Source organism: Carcharodon carcharias, chromosome 12 (assembly GCF_017639515.1).
Source record: "Carcharodon carcharias isolate sCarCar2 chromosome 12, sCarCar2.pri, whole genome shotgun sequence".
NCBI classification, from domain to species: Eukaryota; Metazoa; Chordata; class Chondrichthyes; order Lamniformes; family Lamnidae; genus Carcharodon; species Carcharodon carcharias.
The window spans coordinates 44,597,583-44,615,356 of NC_054478.1; the positions used below are offsets into that span (position 1 = coordinate 44,597,583).

The 17,774-nt window shown below is 42.5% G+C and overlaps 1 protein-coding gene across 1 annotated transcript in view; it reads left to right on the top strand.

Annotated features, from left to right (window-relative positions):
- LOC121284946 (low-density lipoprotein receptor-related protein 1-like) overlaps positions 1 to 17,774 on the top strand; it is a 1,922,347-nt gene that overhangs the window by 1,837,507 nt on the left and 67,066 nt on the right. Inside the window, exons 79-81 of the mRNA XM_041200912.1 lie at positions 8,127 to 8,243; positions 8,376 to 8,552; positions 8,658 to 8,798. Coding sequence (XP_041056846.1) covers positions 8,127 to 8,243; positions 8,376 to 8,552; positions 8,658 to 8,798 — 435 coding nt within the window. The remainder of the gene's footprint in view (positions 1 to 8,126; positions 8,244 to 8,375; positions 8,553 to 8,657; positions 8,799 to 17,774) is intronic.

Consider the following 17,774-nt stretch of genomic DNA (forward strand, 5'->3'; position numbering starts at 1 on the left):
GTGAAAATGTGCATAAGACCTGCTTGCAGCTTGTACTTATTCCTTTAAACATTTCTGGAAATGATCACCTCCTTGTAACACCTATGATTTGTGGCAGGGCTGAGCAACAGGTAGACACACAAATGGCATTGAGGTCTTTACTGCATCATTTGATCCTGAACTGCATTTATCAGCAAGGCCATCATCTATTCCCAGCAGGCATTCCAGTTGCCCAAATCAAGGTCTTGGTAGTCAACCAGTGGTAAGTTGGTGGATCAAACGTTTAGATGTAAATAGGGCGAGAGTGGGGGTGGGGTTTGGAGGTGGAGGTTGTTGATAGCAATACAAAACAATCTTCCTGGTTTCCTTCAAATTTCAGTATCCAAAATGGTGCACAGATTGGTTGAAATCTTTGAAAGACAGCCCAATCACTATCTTGAATAGTCTGTTTATCATTGAGAGCAGTAAAATGCAGTCGGGCTGATTTTCTGGTCAGCATAGCTGATGCTACCAAAATGTGGAGCTGGAAAATCAAGCAGAGGTTCCTATTATTTCCATGTGGTTGATCTTTTGGCTAGTCTATTGTGTTCTTGAACAAAACCTGCAAGAACATCTTTCAAAAGAAAAATCAATGTTCATTGAATAGGAATCAACAAAAGGTATTAATTTCCCAATTTAGCTCTGAGTTTGTGACAATGGAATTGTTCAGTCTTTGTGAGTTTTTTAATGGATTGCTTATTTGTAGAAGGTTTTACTCATTCTTATTACTACAATCAAAATTTTGGGAGAACGAATTCCGATGGATTATCCTGTCTTGTGTTACTTGAAGAAGGAAAACAGAGAATGGAAAGATGGCTGGAAGCACCGTTAATTGAAACAGGGTATTGGCTCCGTCAGCGCTTACCCATGCAGCCATGTGCATTGGTACAAGCACAACTACTTGGGAATATCTGATGAAAGTTACCTTTACAGACTCCACTTCAGCAGGGAGCCAGAGATAATGTGCTATCTCTGCCACAAGGACAGCACAGCCAATAGCAGACAAGTTCACCATAGCCCTGTGTTTTTAACTACCTCAAGCTCATTCCAATATATCACAAGGGACATCTCTAACACCAGGCAATGCACAGTTCACCAGGGGCGGGGAAAAAACAGAGCCTGAGCTTCCGCGGAGGGCCAATCCGACTCTGATTGCCACTCCACTCCTACTTTCTTATCCAAATTTTTTTTTTTGTTCCTGTCTCGCCTGACCTTCCGACTCAGGCCGGGTGAGATCCGAGCAGCGCAGCTTGTCCCCAGGACCTAGCGTCAAGTACAGTTCTGTCGGATGCCAGGAGGCCACACCCCCTTTTTTACGGCACTAGCTGCCATAAACCAGGTAAGTTTTAGGTCCAGCCAAGTTTGGAGAAGGTATATGCCTAAGGTAATAGGCTATGATTTGGGCGGGGTTGGGGGTGGTGGGAGGGGGGTGGTGCGGGTTGGGGGTGGTGGGGGATGTGGGATTTTAATGGGGTATTTTGTGATGGAGCGGATTTTGTGGGGAGAAATTTCGGGGAGGGAGTCGGATTGGGTTGTACCTTAGGGTCAGGTCTGGTCGGGTTTGTGGGGGGGTGAGGGTGTTGAATCCGGCCTTGGGGAGGGGGCTTCATGCCAGGTCAGGCCTAGGGGGGTGGGGTTGGTCTGGGTCAGGCTGGGCCTTAAAGGGGATGGGGGGGGGGTGTTAGGCTGACCCGAGCCTTGGTGTGGGGTGGGGTTGGGCTGGGCCGGGCCTTAAAGTGGGTCAGGCTAGGCTGGGCTTGGTTGGGGGCCGGGTGGTCACGGGGTTAGTTGAACCAGGCTTTGGGGGATTGTCTGGTCAGGTCAAGATGGGGTAGGCAGGGATTGGGAGAAGTCCTGTGGGGTGGTGGGGGAATCCCGTTGTGGGGGGTGGTGGGGGGTGCGGGAGAGGATCCCATGGTTGGGGGGGGTGCGTAGAGGGGGTGTTGGGGTGTCCTGTGGTGGGGGTTGGCCTGTGCTGGAGGAAGGAGTTCCGTGAGGGGGAGTAGTGGGGGGTGCGGAGAGCAGTCAGGTGATGGGTGGAATCCCCTGGGGGTTTGGGGATGTGAGGGCACTCCCATGGGGAGTCACTGTGGATCTGTACAATAGTTACTCAGAAGCTAGAAGTGGTTTCAATTCTTCTAACTTGCTCTGGGCAATTATTGATGTAGCACAGTCAGAACCATCCGAAGTTTGCGATTTAAATCACAATTTCGGATGATTCCCAGTGCAGGGCAATTGCTAATGGGAAGTTTGCACTTCCCAGGCAACTGCTGTGCAATCCTTACCTGGGAACTTCCAAGGTTAGGGGTATTTCCCCAGCAGATTTTTGAAGTACCCCAGATTCAAAACCCTGGAACTAAGAAGCTACGGCCCATATGTCATATTGGTATTCCAGATCTTATTCATGTGTAAGTGAGTGAGTGGGTTGGATAAAGGAGAATAATAGGGCAATGATGATACTAACCTGGAGTTTTATGAAGGCCTTTAGTTTGACTCTGGTCCACTGCCTCTTTGTTATCAGGCAATAAGACATTGAGCATAGCTTGTTGAGATTGAGTTAATGGTCCATCTTGTTATGTGTTGCATTATTGTACAATTCAAGCAGTAGTGGTGAGATCATGCATGTTTCAAGAGCACTTACCATGATAACCACTTGTCTACTGTCCATCCGCAGCGTGTTTGAGGAAGCAAATGTGCCTCTTGCACACAGGTTGTTTTGTTTGATTGGATTAGAGGATCTCACATCCAAATAATAATACAATAGCAGTTTCGATTTTATATGAAAAACAATATGCCCTGTTTTAGCGTGGGCTTGGAAATAACTTTTTGTGAGGCTTGGCATGAAGCTTCAGTCATAGTTTTAGTAATAGTCTTACATGTTGAGAGAAAAGCGTGATGTGATTAATTTGTCCATCTATTTGATAACAGTGAAATATTGGTCCTTTTACCATGCCAGATAACCTGTGGCTAAACTTTTTCCTGATCTGATCTCACTTCTTTTGTGTTTTTTTTAAAACTATATTTAATCTGTTGATAGCCTCTTGCTAAGCAGTGTAAAGTTCTGGTGTATGTGAAGTTCCTTATGTCCCAGAGTGGACATTTCATTCCCCCACTTCTAACTATAAAACCATATGTCCTCTTTTAAGGAACAATCTGAAGCTAATCCAACTGTGCTGCACTGTTCACATAATGTTGCATTGTCCCCTATTTCAAGTATTTATTGTTTATTCCCTTAAAAAAAAGTAATAATCCCTGGCTCGACATTTTGCGTCACAAGGCATTTTGTGCTCCAACAATCCTCTGTATAAAAAGATTTCTCTGAACTTTCCAGTCTCTTAGCAATTATTTCCAATTAATAACCATTTGTCACCGATTCCCCAGACAGATCATTAACCTGAACAAAACTGTTCATAATTTAAAATAAATCTACTAAATCTCCTCTTAGCCTTTTATTATCCAGTGGAAATAGTCCCTGTAACCCAGGTCTCTCCTCACACCAATAGTTTCTTGTCCTTGACATCATTCCAGTAAGCATCTACAAACAAGGATCTTTAAAGAGGTGATTTGCCACATTGTTCAGTCATTTCCAGTTTTCTGTTCAATAGTATTAAAATAACAGCTTCACTCTTTAAGAAGGAAAGCTGTACGCTAACCTCACTCCTGCCTCTTCCCTAACCTTCCACTGAAAATAAACTGCTCCTACAGACAACAAGCAATCAATTCAGATCAGGGACCACTGTGCACAAATAATGATGTTGATACCAGGAATCTTTGGACTGCCACCTGGCATGACATCATTGAATGCCAGGTTAACTGTTGTTACGATCTCTGTAGAGACTGGTAACATGTAAAATGAAATTCGGACATCCAGTTAATAACTGAAAAGGATGACACAACAATACTACATGTTTTAAGCTATTTACTGTAACAAATTACTAAAACACTAATAACTAAACACAATGCTTGTAGGCCACTTAAACTTTAAACCACAGAAAGGAATGTTCCCCTTTTATATTTATCACGGATCACACTCTCCACAGGATTACAGTCCTTATAGTAAACAGTCCACATTTGCTCCTGGCTTCCAATGGATTCACCTTTCCCTATTTTACTGAGTAGTACCTTTGAGTGACTACCTTTAGGCACTTCCCTTAGTTTTCATATTGTTTCCTAAAGCCACTACCAACAGTAAAGCCTGTCCTAATGATTCTTCCCCTCTGGCCATGCCAAGACGAATTTTCCAGAATCCTGGGAATGATGGGTCCAAACGTCTCCCTCCCACATCCGGCTGTGAGAGTTTGCAAAGTCACGCAAGCTCTTCTTTCTGCTGGTCACACAAAACTACTGTCTGTGATATTCATTAATTTGTATGGAAGCCTGTAACCTGATCTTAAAAATGGCTTCCTCCACAATCTTCCCCTGGTAATGTAAAATGCATTAGCCTTGCTTTCAGGTAGAAATGCTGATTAGCTATTCTTGACCCCAGCTCTCCTTCACCTTGGAAGTAAATGGACAGTTTACAGCACTACTCTTTATAACCTGATACTTTCAACACCTTCTGGGGTTTTGGGAGACTGGCAGAATCATCTGGTCTCATGGGGGTCATGGCAAGGGGGCGGGGAAACAACTTGACATGAGGGGCAGAAATTGGTTTCATACCGGCAGGAAAATATGCTGGCCCAGAACATGTCTGGACAAGTGTGACATGCAGAAGACAGGACTTACCATTAGGGCCTTGCTCAGATCACAGACATCCAAGGAGAGGAAGATGCTGGAGCCCCACAGCTAGCTGACCCTGGAGGAACACGTGCATCGCATGTTGGGTGGATTTTCATGTATATGGCTCCACTGTGAAGCAGCTCATTGAAGGTGGGAGGTCTCTGTTGATGCCTTGGGTTGGCTCCTAAAAATCACGATCTTGGCCAAGGGCTGCTATGGATGATCACCAAGGGGGAATGCGGAAGGTCTAGCTGTAAATAGGAGAGGAAGGTCTAGGTTTGATGGGGAGAGGAAGATGGGGAGGGGGTGATGAAGGTGTTAGGGTGTGAGGTTGGGAGGGAGAGGACAAGGCATTTGGGGGGGGCGGTTAGGTTGTGAGGGGTGGAAACAATGGTGTCGGGGAGGTGAGGTTGGGAGGGGGGACAAAGCTGATGTGGGGGTAAGGTTGGGAGGGGGAGGAGGGTGTACGGGGGGGAGGGTGTAACGGGGAGAATGCTGCAAATTGGGAGGTAGGTGTAAGGGAGAAAGTTTGGTGGAGAGAAGGAGCTTGGAGGGAGGAAGATGTCGGGTTGGGAAGATGTCCGGGATGGGGAGGAAGGTGTCCAGGCGGAGGAGGGATTTTGGAAGTGGGGAAGGTATTTGGGGGGAGGAGGGAGTAAGGGCAGGTGTCCAGGTGCAAGCGAGAGGTCCGTGGAGTCAATGACTGCCTCCTTGGGGAGAAAACTGAGGATGGGCGAGGTAGGAGGGAATGGTGAGTGGGGCAGAGGGATCCAGAAGGGTGAGAGGATGAGGGTGTGTCGGTAGCCAGTGGAAGGGATGGCGAGGGTGGTTGGTGGGGACTCAAAGGCAGACACGAACCTTGGGGGTGGGAAGGAGCAGGTTGGGGAGGTCAATGTGAATGGGGGTGGGATTCTCAGGAAGGTAGGGAACGTGCATGTTCACCTGGACATCCTGGAAAGACAAGGGTTATGGTTGGTAGGTGATGGTGGAGGGGTGGAAGGTGTTGACAGTGTGAGGAAAAGGACATGGGTATCTGGGGAAGGGGAAAGGACAGGGGAGCTGATCAGAAACTTGACGACTACCAGGGTTATTGAAATTGAAAGTGGGCGGAGCCTCGTGATGGACGGGCACAGGTGCTGCATGGGAGTGTAATCAGTGGGTGGGTGGGGGTAGAGGATATCACAACGGCCTTCCGCTGCATCCAGCAGGAGCTCCAGAGAGTTGTCACTAAATTTGGGGGTTGCTGTCTTCTTTGCTTTTGGGGCCACCTGTCGCCTAGAGCAGTCCTGGTCTGAAGACATGAAGTAGGACGTGCCTGATATGCTTTAAATATGGCGCCCGGAGCGAGGAAGTGCTGATGTCAAGGCGTGGCGGGCAAATCGGAGCCTGCCTGCCAACAATTCGGATTGTTTCCCATGAATGCATTATTAATAAGGTGGGATGTGCCAGGAATGCGGCAGTACAGTGTGAAAACCCGCCACTGCAGCCGACGGGTAAAATGACTTTTTTCACGGCCACTACCTCACCTAGCGGAAATCTGGGATGATTCGCCCAGAGTCACCACTGTCAATACACAGACTGCTGCCATTGTCTCCAAGCATAAATGCCTTGCACCTTCTCAGTAAAACAATCTAAGTCTTCCTTTGATCGCTAACAATCTAACCACCCAGGTTTACTGTTAGGCAAACTTCAGAACAGGTCACATGACCCTCTTTATTTTACCCTAAATTTAAAAATACAGTCCCAAAGCATAATAATCTTATAAAACTCATTACTGTAACACTGTCCTCAGGTGTAATTGCATTATTACTGGGACTAGAAGACACTTTTAATATTTATATGTGTCTCGTACTCGTGGTTCGAGTTGTATACTGACTGCATTCTGTACTTTAAAAAGGTATTATTTTGGCAACACATTATTTTGAACTTCTTCACAGGTTTGTGTTCTTTTTTAATTTCTTCCTCCTTTATAGGTCTGGTTCCTTCAGCGTGAGCAATGCTTCAGTGTCTCACTTACTGTCAATTTTCACAAACAGCCAAGACATTACTAGTCAGATGCCTTACCAACTACAGGAGTGTCACAGCCAAGCCTGGTCTTCATGCAATTTCCATGTACTCACACTTGCCAGAAGATCACGGGATAGTGATCAAGTGCAGGAACCCTGACTGATCCTTGTTCTCTTCCTTGGCAATGGACCTGAGGCCTGGCCCAGTTGTCGGCCTCACTGTTCACACTTAGCTCCTGAATATCACTGTGCCTGAGCTTTCTCCATGGCTTTCCTGGTGCCTGCAGAATATGCAACAATATATATTTCATGAAAATAACTCTAAGGGGACTTTGTGCCCCCGAATAGTACTGGTTGAAATACAGGGGTATATTGTCCTCATGGTTTACTGCTACTCATTCCTGAACTGCTATTAGGCATGATGAGTCTTAAGGACAGGCTGTTTTTTTTTTCAAGATATGTCTTTACTTTTAATCTTTCAGATAATCTGGACAATTGCTGAATACTGTTGGTATTTTTTACATAATAGTAACCATGTTCATTTTTATATGACTATCCTATTCCCACAACATCATTCCTCATGTGCACAATGTTTTTTTTTCTGTTCTTCCACCTACTGTTTGGCATCACAGTACTTGCCTCTTACCAACTCTCTCCTTGGCATGATTGTCCAGACTGCTGTTTGGGTAGTATTGCCAACCCAGACATTGCTAATTGGCACAAACTCATTCACAGGAGGTAGAATCTTTAATATATGTGAGCACTGTAAGCATTCATTGCCCTCAGAGAACAAGAATTTTCTAGGTCTCCCATGGGCTTCCATTTTAACATTGATACTGACCTTAAGGCCCAGAAAGTGCGGGGTGCGACCTTGTCTCAGGATCTTTAAAGCACCCAATGTAACTCCAGTCGTGCCCTACATCCACATACTCCAGTTAAATGAGGGCATATCAAATATCCTGGTACTTCATTGATTTTGCTGCATTGCATCTATATTGTTCCTGTCAGTGCCAGGCGAGGAAGTTAAACTGTAATAAATCTTTCAGCACTTTAATCTAACTTGAATATATGAATGATGCTGATAATTCTAATCAAATACAGATTTTTCTGGAGAATATATTTTGCCCCTTTAAATCATATATTTAACAATCTGTATTTAGCTTCTTTAAACATACATCTTCAGAATAATATGTACTAACAATGAGTTTTTTTTTCTGTTTCTGTTAATCTCAAGAAAAGAAGATACATGCCTCTAAAATTAAAAGCAAACCTTGGACAGTCTAACAATGATGAAAGTCATGGAAAATATATCCATAAACAGAAAAATGTTAATGCTACAATTATAGTAATCATTTTTAAACATATATTTTTTCCTTTCCTAAGGGCTGGCTCTTGATCATTTCAACCAACGTTTATATTGGGCAGATGCCAAGCTTTCACTTATAGGCAGTGTCCGCTTTGATGGCAGTAATCCTGTTGCTGTTGCCAGCATTAAACAAGGTAGCACAAATTTCACTTTCTTAATTCATTAATTTTTCTGATTTCAAAAGTAAAACTAGGCACTGATAGTTAATTTAACTATGTCCTTTTTCAAGTTAGTAAATATTTAAGAATGCAAATTTTTCTTTGGAGGTCTCCTAAGTCCATTCAGCATTGATGTATTTGAAGATTATATTTATGGAATGACACACACCAACAGTCGTGTTTTTAAAGTTCACAAATTTGGACACGCTCACCTTGAATACCTGGTATCTGGGCTCAATGATGCCTCGGCTACAGTGGTGTTCCATCAGTACAAACAGCAAGACTGTGAGTAACAGTTTAACTTAACAAAACAAAGTATGAATAGAATGCATCAGAATGCTTTGAATCATTTAGGCTGTTAGTAACAGGTGCTTTATTTCCGTTCCACAGTACCAAATCCTTGCAGCAAAAGGAACTGTGATTGGCTTTGTTTGCTGAACCCTACTGGTGTGACATGTTTGTGTCCAGATGGAAAGAACATGATTAATGGAACATGCGTTGATGTAGATTCTCCTACTGCACTACCTTATGGTGGGTACTTCCGTACTTCCCAATATTGATCACTCTAGTCAAAAATAACTCAAAATACCTTCTGAATATTCATGAACATTTTTTATGAAACTTTAAGGCTTTAAACAACGGCATGAAATATTATGAATATTGCAATTTTTTGTTAAACTTTTTGTACGATTTCTTCCCCCATTACTCTGGTTTGTGCTAATCAAGGTAGGAAATACCAGTATGCAAATTAGACCATTTTTCACTCTGCTATCTACTCATGTCAACATCAGGCTATCCCAGATCAGTTCAGTGCTGCTAGATGTGCATTAAAACTATGCCCTAAAAATGTACCTTAAAGGAGGCATTGTTATTCAAGAAGATGGTTTACAACAATTTTCATTTGTTCACAAAGCATGCATTGCTGTGATATAATTCACATTGTCTATTTCTATTTCTCTAACTTGCTATTTTGTAGGCATGCTAGGTGGCATTACCAATTTGGTGTTAGTCTCAAACTGTTCAATTTTGTTCTGTTAATCCTTGTTTGCTAAAAATTGATCTGATACAGTCTGAACAGATTTCATTCAAGATTTTTATAACTTGTGGAAGAGAAATTCCTTATCCCGTTAATCTAAATTGAACTTGAATCTAAGTTCCAGAAATGAAAGAACGCAAACCAAACCATGTTTACACACTAAATGACGATCTATTCAATTTCAGGGGTGCAAATTTAAATGATTTTCCATTGTGCCTCTCCTACCACTGAGGTACAGTCGCATTCCTGTCAATAGTTGAAACCACCTAAGCATTTGCCAAGATTAAGCCTGGGACTTTTTAATTCTCTGGGGCAGAATTATCTGCTCTTTGGCTATGGGCGTGAATCAGGACCATTTCCGGGTTCTGATCCTACTCCGTCTGTCAGTGTCCACCTGGGAGATCCACTGAGACACAGCAATTAAGAGTCCCATTCTCCAATTCAGGATGTCCAATCAGAGGGCTTGGAGCCTTAGAAGGATGGCCTCACCAGCAAAGCTGGGCACTGAAACTGTCGGAGGGTGAACAAGAAGGCGCCTTCATCTTGATGCGCCCTTTGAAGAGGTGACAATTTAGTACAATAAGCATTGGCCACAGCTACAGGCCACCACTGTGGAGGGGAAATTCCTCCACAGGATGGATGACGGCAGTGGCTTTGCCCCCTGTTGACCGCAGCTCCAGTTGAGGGGGTTTAGTGTAGGAGGCCTACTGGGCCCCCTGAGACAGCCACTGGCAAGCCACCTCCAGGCACCTGGTGTGTCCACCATTAGGGAAAACCCCAGCAGCCCGACCAATCAGCCCACCAAAGGGCCCTCAATTATGCAGATTGGCTATGCTCAGCTGCCAGGCGGCTAGCCTCTGCAGCTGACGGCCTGCCTCCAGAAAGATCACCCGAAGGCAGAAAAGCATTGGCCCAGCCAGCCTCCATGAAATTTCTCCTGGTCCCACCTTGGAACCCACCCCCGTGGAAAGATTTTGTCCTAATGCTCAGCTGCTCATTGGACAAGCTTGCTGAAGCATGATGATAAAAACAAAAAAAACTGCGGATGCTGGAAATCCAAAACAAAAACAGAATTACCTGGAAAAACTCAGCAGGTCTGGCAGCATCGGCGGAGAAGAAAAGAGTTGACGTTTCGAGTCCTCATGACCCTTCGACAGAACATGAGGACTCGAAACGTCAACTCTTTTCTTCTCCGCCGATGCTGCCAGACCTGCTGAGTTTTTCCAGGTAATTCTGTTTTTGCTGAAGCATGAGCTGAGATTCATCACCATTCTGTCATGCATATTGCTTCCATCTCTCAGTTTCACTGCTATATTGAAGATACATATTTTCCCTCTAGTTTTTAAATATAAATGTATTCAAAACATTTATTTGCGTTCTTCCTAATTGTGCTTGCAAGTTGTTCTTTCTCATTTTTATTTATCATTTTGAACTTACATTCAGTTTCATACATTTTATGTGATTCTCCTGTTTGCCATTATTCTTAATTCAGTGTAATTATTTATGTTATTATTTCTTATGGTAAGAAATAATCTTCCAAAGCAGCTTTAAAGCATTCAAATTTTGGTCAGCATTTATTTCCGTAGTGTGTGATGATTTTTGATATTTTGATCTTTATAACTTTAAATATACACATATCACATTAAATCTTGTTCAAAAACAGACATAATGACAATCAATGTTGCTGAGGTTTTAATTATATATACATTCATTACTATGTCCTCAATTAAATTATCTGCTGATTTGTGAAACTGAAGGGAAACGTTTTAGCCATAACCACCTAGGCGTTAAATATTACCCTCCCAGCTTTCCTTCCATTCATTTAAATGGATGTATAATTAGGTGGATTCTATTACTGGCAATGCTTGCCCCAGGCAATGCTGAACACCCAAAGGGCACAGGTTTAAAGTAATTGGCAAAAGAAGCAACAGCAATAAGAGGAAAAAGCTTATCATGCAGCAAATGGTTATAGTCTGGAATGCACTACCTAAGGGTGTGGTGGAGGTAGCTTCAGCTGAGGATTTCTAAAGGGAACTGGATTGTTATCTGAAAGGGAAGAATGTGCAGGGTTATGAGGAGAAGGCGGGGGAATGGCACTAGGTGAATTGCTTATTTGGCAGAGCTGATGCAGACACAATGGGCTAAATGGCCTCATTCTGTATGGTAACAGTTCGGTGAATTTGCAAACTAAAACCCACGTTGAAATTTCTGAAATAAACTTAAATTTCACTTAACCCTTACACTGTCATTGAATCCAAACAAACTTTAGCCTCCTGAGCCAACAGGATTTGCAAGTTTCAGCTCAGTCTTATGGGGAAAAATTAAAAATGCAATGTTAAATAAAATGATAGCCTGGATTGCAATGGTAATGGTCATGAAACTGTCAGCATTTTCTGCCATTACTCCTCTGGAACTGACAACAACTTCTGGAGTCCACACATGTGCAGTTCAACATGAAAATCCATAAGTTGCTGTCAGTGCTTCTACACCTCTTCACAGGGTGTCCAGTTGAAAACCCCCCCAGATTGCTATCAATTAGAAAACACTGAACTAACCAGAACTTCCCCCTTAACACCCGCCGTATTGCAATTGAAAACCTGCAAAAAAGTTGTAGCTTATTAATAAGACGTAACTGGATTTTTAACAATGTACTAATTAATCATGTAATATCTGATGAAAAACATCTCTGCTTCTAGAAAAATAATTTTATATTTGTGTAATTATTTTTCCACCTTGAAAAAAATTCAATGTTTTTTAATATAATTTTTTAAGTCTGTTTTTTTATATTTCAACTTCTAATATATATGGCTCATTCATTTATTTCACTCTCTGTAAAATTTATAAAAATGAAGAATAATCAGTGCATTTTACCGCCTCGTTTGCTGCATGTGAGAATACTTCAATGTGAATGGTGGCTTACCCTGCTTAATAGCATTGCTGTTGTTGGATACCTTCTGACCTTAACTTGGCACTAGACTCGAACTAAGATTAGAAAAGGAGAAATCCATGCCACAAGAGATTAATAGAACTATATGGGCAATCTTTTTTTAGGGCAGCAGCAAGCACTTTTGCTTTACAGCTGACTGCAAATATTATGCAAATATAATGGGCAGAATTTTGCCCTTGGTGGGCGGGCGGGCCCTACTGGCTCGGCAGCGGTTGGGCAGCCGAACTCCACTGCCGAAATGGGGCCCGCTGCCATTTTGAGTGGGCGGGCCAATTAAGGCCTGCCCAGTGGCCTGCCCGACAGGAAGCACTATGCACTTCCTGTGCAGGGTGGGGAGGGATTCCCCATCTGCCAAAGTGCGCTTTTTCACGCATGCGCATGAAACAGCGCACTGCTCCCTGAGGCTAAGTGCTGTCTCAGGGAGATTACTGACATGCAAAAAAACTCCAAAAATAGAAAAATATTAAAATTATTAACATGCTCTCCTCATGTGACAATGTCATACGAGATGGGACATGTTAATAAGAAACACATAAACTTTATGAAACTTTTTAAAAACAGACATGAAACCTCAGCCCGCCAGTGGATAAAGTTTCATGTATAATCTGGATCCCGCTGGGGCTCCTCGCCTGCCTGCCAGCCTTAAGGTTGGACGGGCAGGTCTTTAACAATCTTAATTAGCCTGTCAATGGCCTTAATTGGCCATTGACAGGTCGGCGGGTGGACAGCTGATTTCGTTGTCCGCTCGCCTTCCTGAAAATTTAAAGGGACCTGGATGACATCAGGGGTTCCTCCTGACGTCATCCCACATCACTTTCCCATTGGCGAGCGGGCCCCGCCCCCAAATCGCCGATGGGAAAATCTTGGCCAATGTTGCACCTTTTCTGACTAATGTTGCACGTATGAACAATTCTACCTTCTTTTCCTTTTTGAGTTTGAATATGTAACTCACATTGGGGAGGATTTTCCCCTCGGGCAGGTGTGAAGGGACGGGCTGGGAGCAGCCTTGCGATGGTCCACCGCTGGCAATCGGGCCCCGACCACGATCTCACACTGGCTGGTCAATTAATGGCCAGCCAGCGTGAAATGCGCACTGATAACCTCAGCGCTACCAGGGTGAGGTCGGGAGGAGCACAAGCGCTGAAGTGTGCGCATGCGCTGGGGTGCGCTTAGTGAAAGCTCCCTGAAGGCACAGAGCTGCCTCCGGGAGCTGACGATTTCTAACCTGAAAACTAAAGAACTCAAAAATAAGGAAATCATGGCCCCACATGTGACTGTGACAGGGACATGTGGAAAATGAGTTTTAAAAGGGTTTAAAAACAAAAAACTGCGGACGCTGGAAATCCAAAACAAAAACAGAATTACCTGGAAAAACTCAGCAGGTCTGGCAGCATCAGCGGAGAAGAAAAGAGTTGACGTTTCGAGTCCTCATGACCCTTCGACAGAACTGGAAGGTTTATTGGTTTTTTATTGACGGCCTGAAACCTCATCCCGCCCGTGGATGAGGTTTCATTAAAAATGCAAAGGCCGCCCAACAGAACAGTTGGATGGGCAGTGAAAAATTCAATTTAATTACTTGATTAAGGGCCTTAATAGGCCCTTTAATTGTCGGTGAGCACGCTGCTGCCTCTTGTGCGCGTCCGCCGAGCGACATACCGTGAGATTGCGTGATGATATGGGGACACTCGCCTGCCCCATTCGGGTCGGGCGTGCGCCTGCCTGTGGGACAAAAAGTTCTGCTCATCGTTTCCTCAGTCAACTTTTAGAAAGGGGACAATTTACATAGCTAATAGTCAGCTTCAAAGACTGCATTTTCAAAGAATTGATTGGCAAAGGATCTAAAGATTCATGTGACTAATGTGTTTGTCCCTGTCAAAATGTCAAGGGACTCGACTAGATGTGTAATTTCATCTGTGGTTTATCAATTATTAAGGATGTTGTAGCTTTATTAATATTTTAAACAATATTTTAATATTGAATGTCATTTGTTGGCTAAATATAATCATCACCTGCAGACATACGAACACAAAAACAGCTCTTCAAACCTGTTACACCTCCATTTCTTCATCTAACTTTTTATTGAAATGATTCAGGTTTTAAAATGGTGAAAATGATGACTAAATGATTTATTTAACTTGGATTGTGATTCCACAATGTGAGGACATAAATTCACACCCAAATACTTAACAAAAAAAGTTCTGTCTGCAGTTCAAAAACACAGTTACAACATTCTCATAAATTAATCAATCAAGGAAGCAAAGCACTTTGTTCTTTGGATCAAAAGATTTCGCATGCAACTTAATGATACAACAAAAGCCATGCCAACATTTGTCACAGTTCCTGCTATCTCAACTTCTATTCGGTGACATTGGAATTAGTTTCTGAATCAGAATTGGGTAAATACAGCCACATTTATTGAACCAAAGAAGACACGTAGATGTTTATAAGACAGGTTAATTGGCCCACAACTAAAACTAACACTAAAATCTTACCGTATTTGTCAATCTTAGCATTGATGTTCAATCTAGCAGAACTGCCCTGTTCATACTAACGGTCATATCTATCAAGTGTAAAGAATTTTAAAGAAAGACTCTACATTTATTTAATACCTTTTATGGTCTCAGGAAGTCCCAAAGTGCTTCATAGCCAAATAAGTGGGTTTTGAACTGTAGTCACGGTTGTGATAGAGGGAAATATTGCAGCCAAGATGTGCACAGCAAGCTCTAATCAACAGCAATCACATCAGGAACAACAAAGGAAAATGAGACAGTTTCTATAATGGGTGGCCATTCCTTCCCTGGATCAATATCCTGGAACTCCCTTCCTAATAGCACTATGGATGTGATTACGCTACATGGACCGCACCACCTTCTCAAGGGCAATAAAGGTTGACGTAAAGAGCAATGCCCACATCCCGTGAATGAATTAAAAAAAAACCACAATACTGGTTTTACACTCTAGTGGCAAGTTAAAAATGACCCCCACGTTTTTAAATGCAGAATCTTCGTTTAAAATGCTTTGTACTTTTTGGAACTGAGGATTTGTAGTAATGGAGAGAGTCAGCTAGAATGAATATTAATTATAAAACTAAATGACATGCTGAGATCTTAGCATTAGTTTTATATGGTTTTAAAAAGCAGGTGGGCCAAATAGCCTGTAAACTTATCTGGCTCTTCTATGATTCAACAAATGTATCTGCTTTTATGCAATTCAAGTTCAGAAATTATTTTCAAAGTCACTGAATAGACAATTGGACAGCAGAAACTATGCCAAATGATTGAATAGCTTGTTGTATTTTTAATTGAAGTGTATATAGAATCTGTTGTTCCAAGGAACAAAGTGGTTTGCTTTCTTGATTAATTCATTTCAGGGAGCTTTTTACTTGTGTTAGTACCTCTGCAGACAGAAGTGAGATTTTACTAAGCATATGGGTACGAATTCTGCCTAGCTGCACATTTACAAAATTATATATTTAAATATTGATATGTAGGATTTCAGTCGTGTGTAAGAATGTAACATCGTTAAGTTCATCCGAAAACTGCACTTCATGAGAGGTTGAGACTTGGAGTTTGATCAAGTTCAGCAGTTCTTTTTGAAATCTGGCATGTGGCAATGAACTTCAAGTTGTGCTACACCTAAGAATTTAAGTTAAAAAACGGAATATTATATCCCACGCAAGGTGGGAATCATGGGCCCTGGTGCTTCCCCTGTTTCCGGGCCCTTTATTCCCCCACCCTCCCACCCCACCCCCCACTTAAAACCCTCCCCCTCAATCACACATGATCTTTTTCCCCTTTCAAGATTCACCAAACAATTACTGAAAGGTCCTAGTAAAATGATAACACCCATTGTTGGCATCTGGTTACAATATCGCCTGCTACAGCATGAGTCATTAATATTAATAGCAGCAATGATGTAATGCAGTATTAGTTTGTTTGTGCCATATAGCTGATCCCAACGTAACTAGTAATCAAATCGGAGAGTACAAATTTTATTTTAACAGTATCATGCAATATTGGCTGGGATTTTATGGCCCCACCATGGCGTGTCTCCCCCCGGCGGATGCGACAAGCCATTTAAATCTCCATTCAGTTCGGCGGGACCGTAATATCCTGCCAAGCGGGAGGGGCCATAAAATCCTAGCCATCATTAATTTGACAGGAAAATATCCCATTTGTTATTTATAACACTGTGCAGGTGATAACACTGATTTCGGTGACTGCCTCAGCTCTCATGACTCATTAACATGTTCTGCACATTGCATCATATGGACACAGTGACAGTAAATTCATATTTGGGGGAAAAATTCAATACTTGCAACCCAAATAAACTACACAAGATCTTTTCCATTCCGTAGAAGAATAGAAGACTTTCTCCGGGCCCAAGTGCATGATATTATTCCATATAATTATTTCATAGAAGTGGTGTAATTGGATTCTCACCGGGTGGAAAGATCAACTGACCCCTGAGCAAATAAGGTGGAATCATTGAACAATGTAGTTCTTCACAGTCACTGAGAAACATTGGACTCGTCAGGTGTATTTGTGCTACACAACTTTTAAGAGGCCAGAGGACAAAGACTGAATGGCTCACAATTGTATCTGTGTTTTCTTGATCAACAAGTCTGAAGACTCTGATGATTGCTGCTTCTCAACACAATACATTTTTAATATCTGCTATGCAACATAACTTGATCACGATATTTCAATACCTCAAAAAACTCAAAAACACCATGATAGGGTGCGACAATAGTTAACTAGACAAAAGGACAATATTGAAGTTAATGGAAAAGACTCTTGAGAATCATATGCAGTGTAAAACAGGTTACTGATTCACTATGAGCCCATTAGGCACCCCTGCTATAGCAATTTCACTCTACAAAGCCTGCTCACATTAACCTTGCATTAGCAACAAAATAAGCAGAACTCCACCCTCTGTTTGCAAAATAATTATGGATGACAAAGTCCACCTAGCACAGCTCATCTCATCTATCCAGAATGACATACAAACATACATATTAGAAGCAGGAGTAGGCCATTTAGCAGAGTGGGGTGAACCTAGGATAGAGTAGAGATTTGTAAACCTTCCTTTAAGCAATCTCCTAGTGACAAATAGGGTTTTCATTCCCAGACTTTGCAAGAATGATAAAACATGAGTTGGTGAGTCAACACCCTGTTTTGCATCATTCGTGGTTTTTAGTTTCTTGCATTTATTTTGATGAAGCCTAAGATTCTCAAACCCCTAGTACATCAACGCAGCATGTCATCAGAATTGAATCTACTTTAGGGTATAATGAAAATTTAGACTGCTAAATATGCAGGTTTAAATTCAAAAGAGAATATTGACAAGTATTTAATTTTGCGGTACCAAACCGTAGAAGTCACCTCCCACCCCCTGCCGTCCCCACCACCACCTCCCCACCCCCCCTCCCCTCCAAAGCACCTTATAAGCTCTAAAACAACTCCAGGGATTTAATTTACTTTTTTCTGGCCAGATTTTCAACCCAGAGCACTCCTGTTACAGC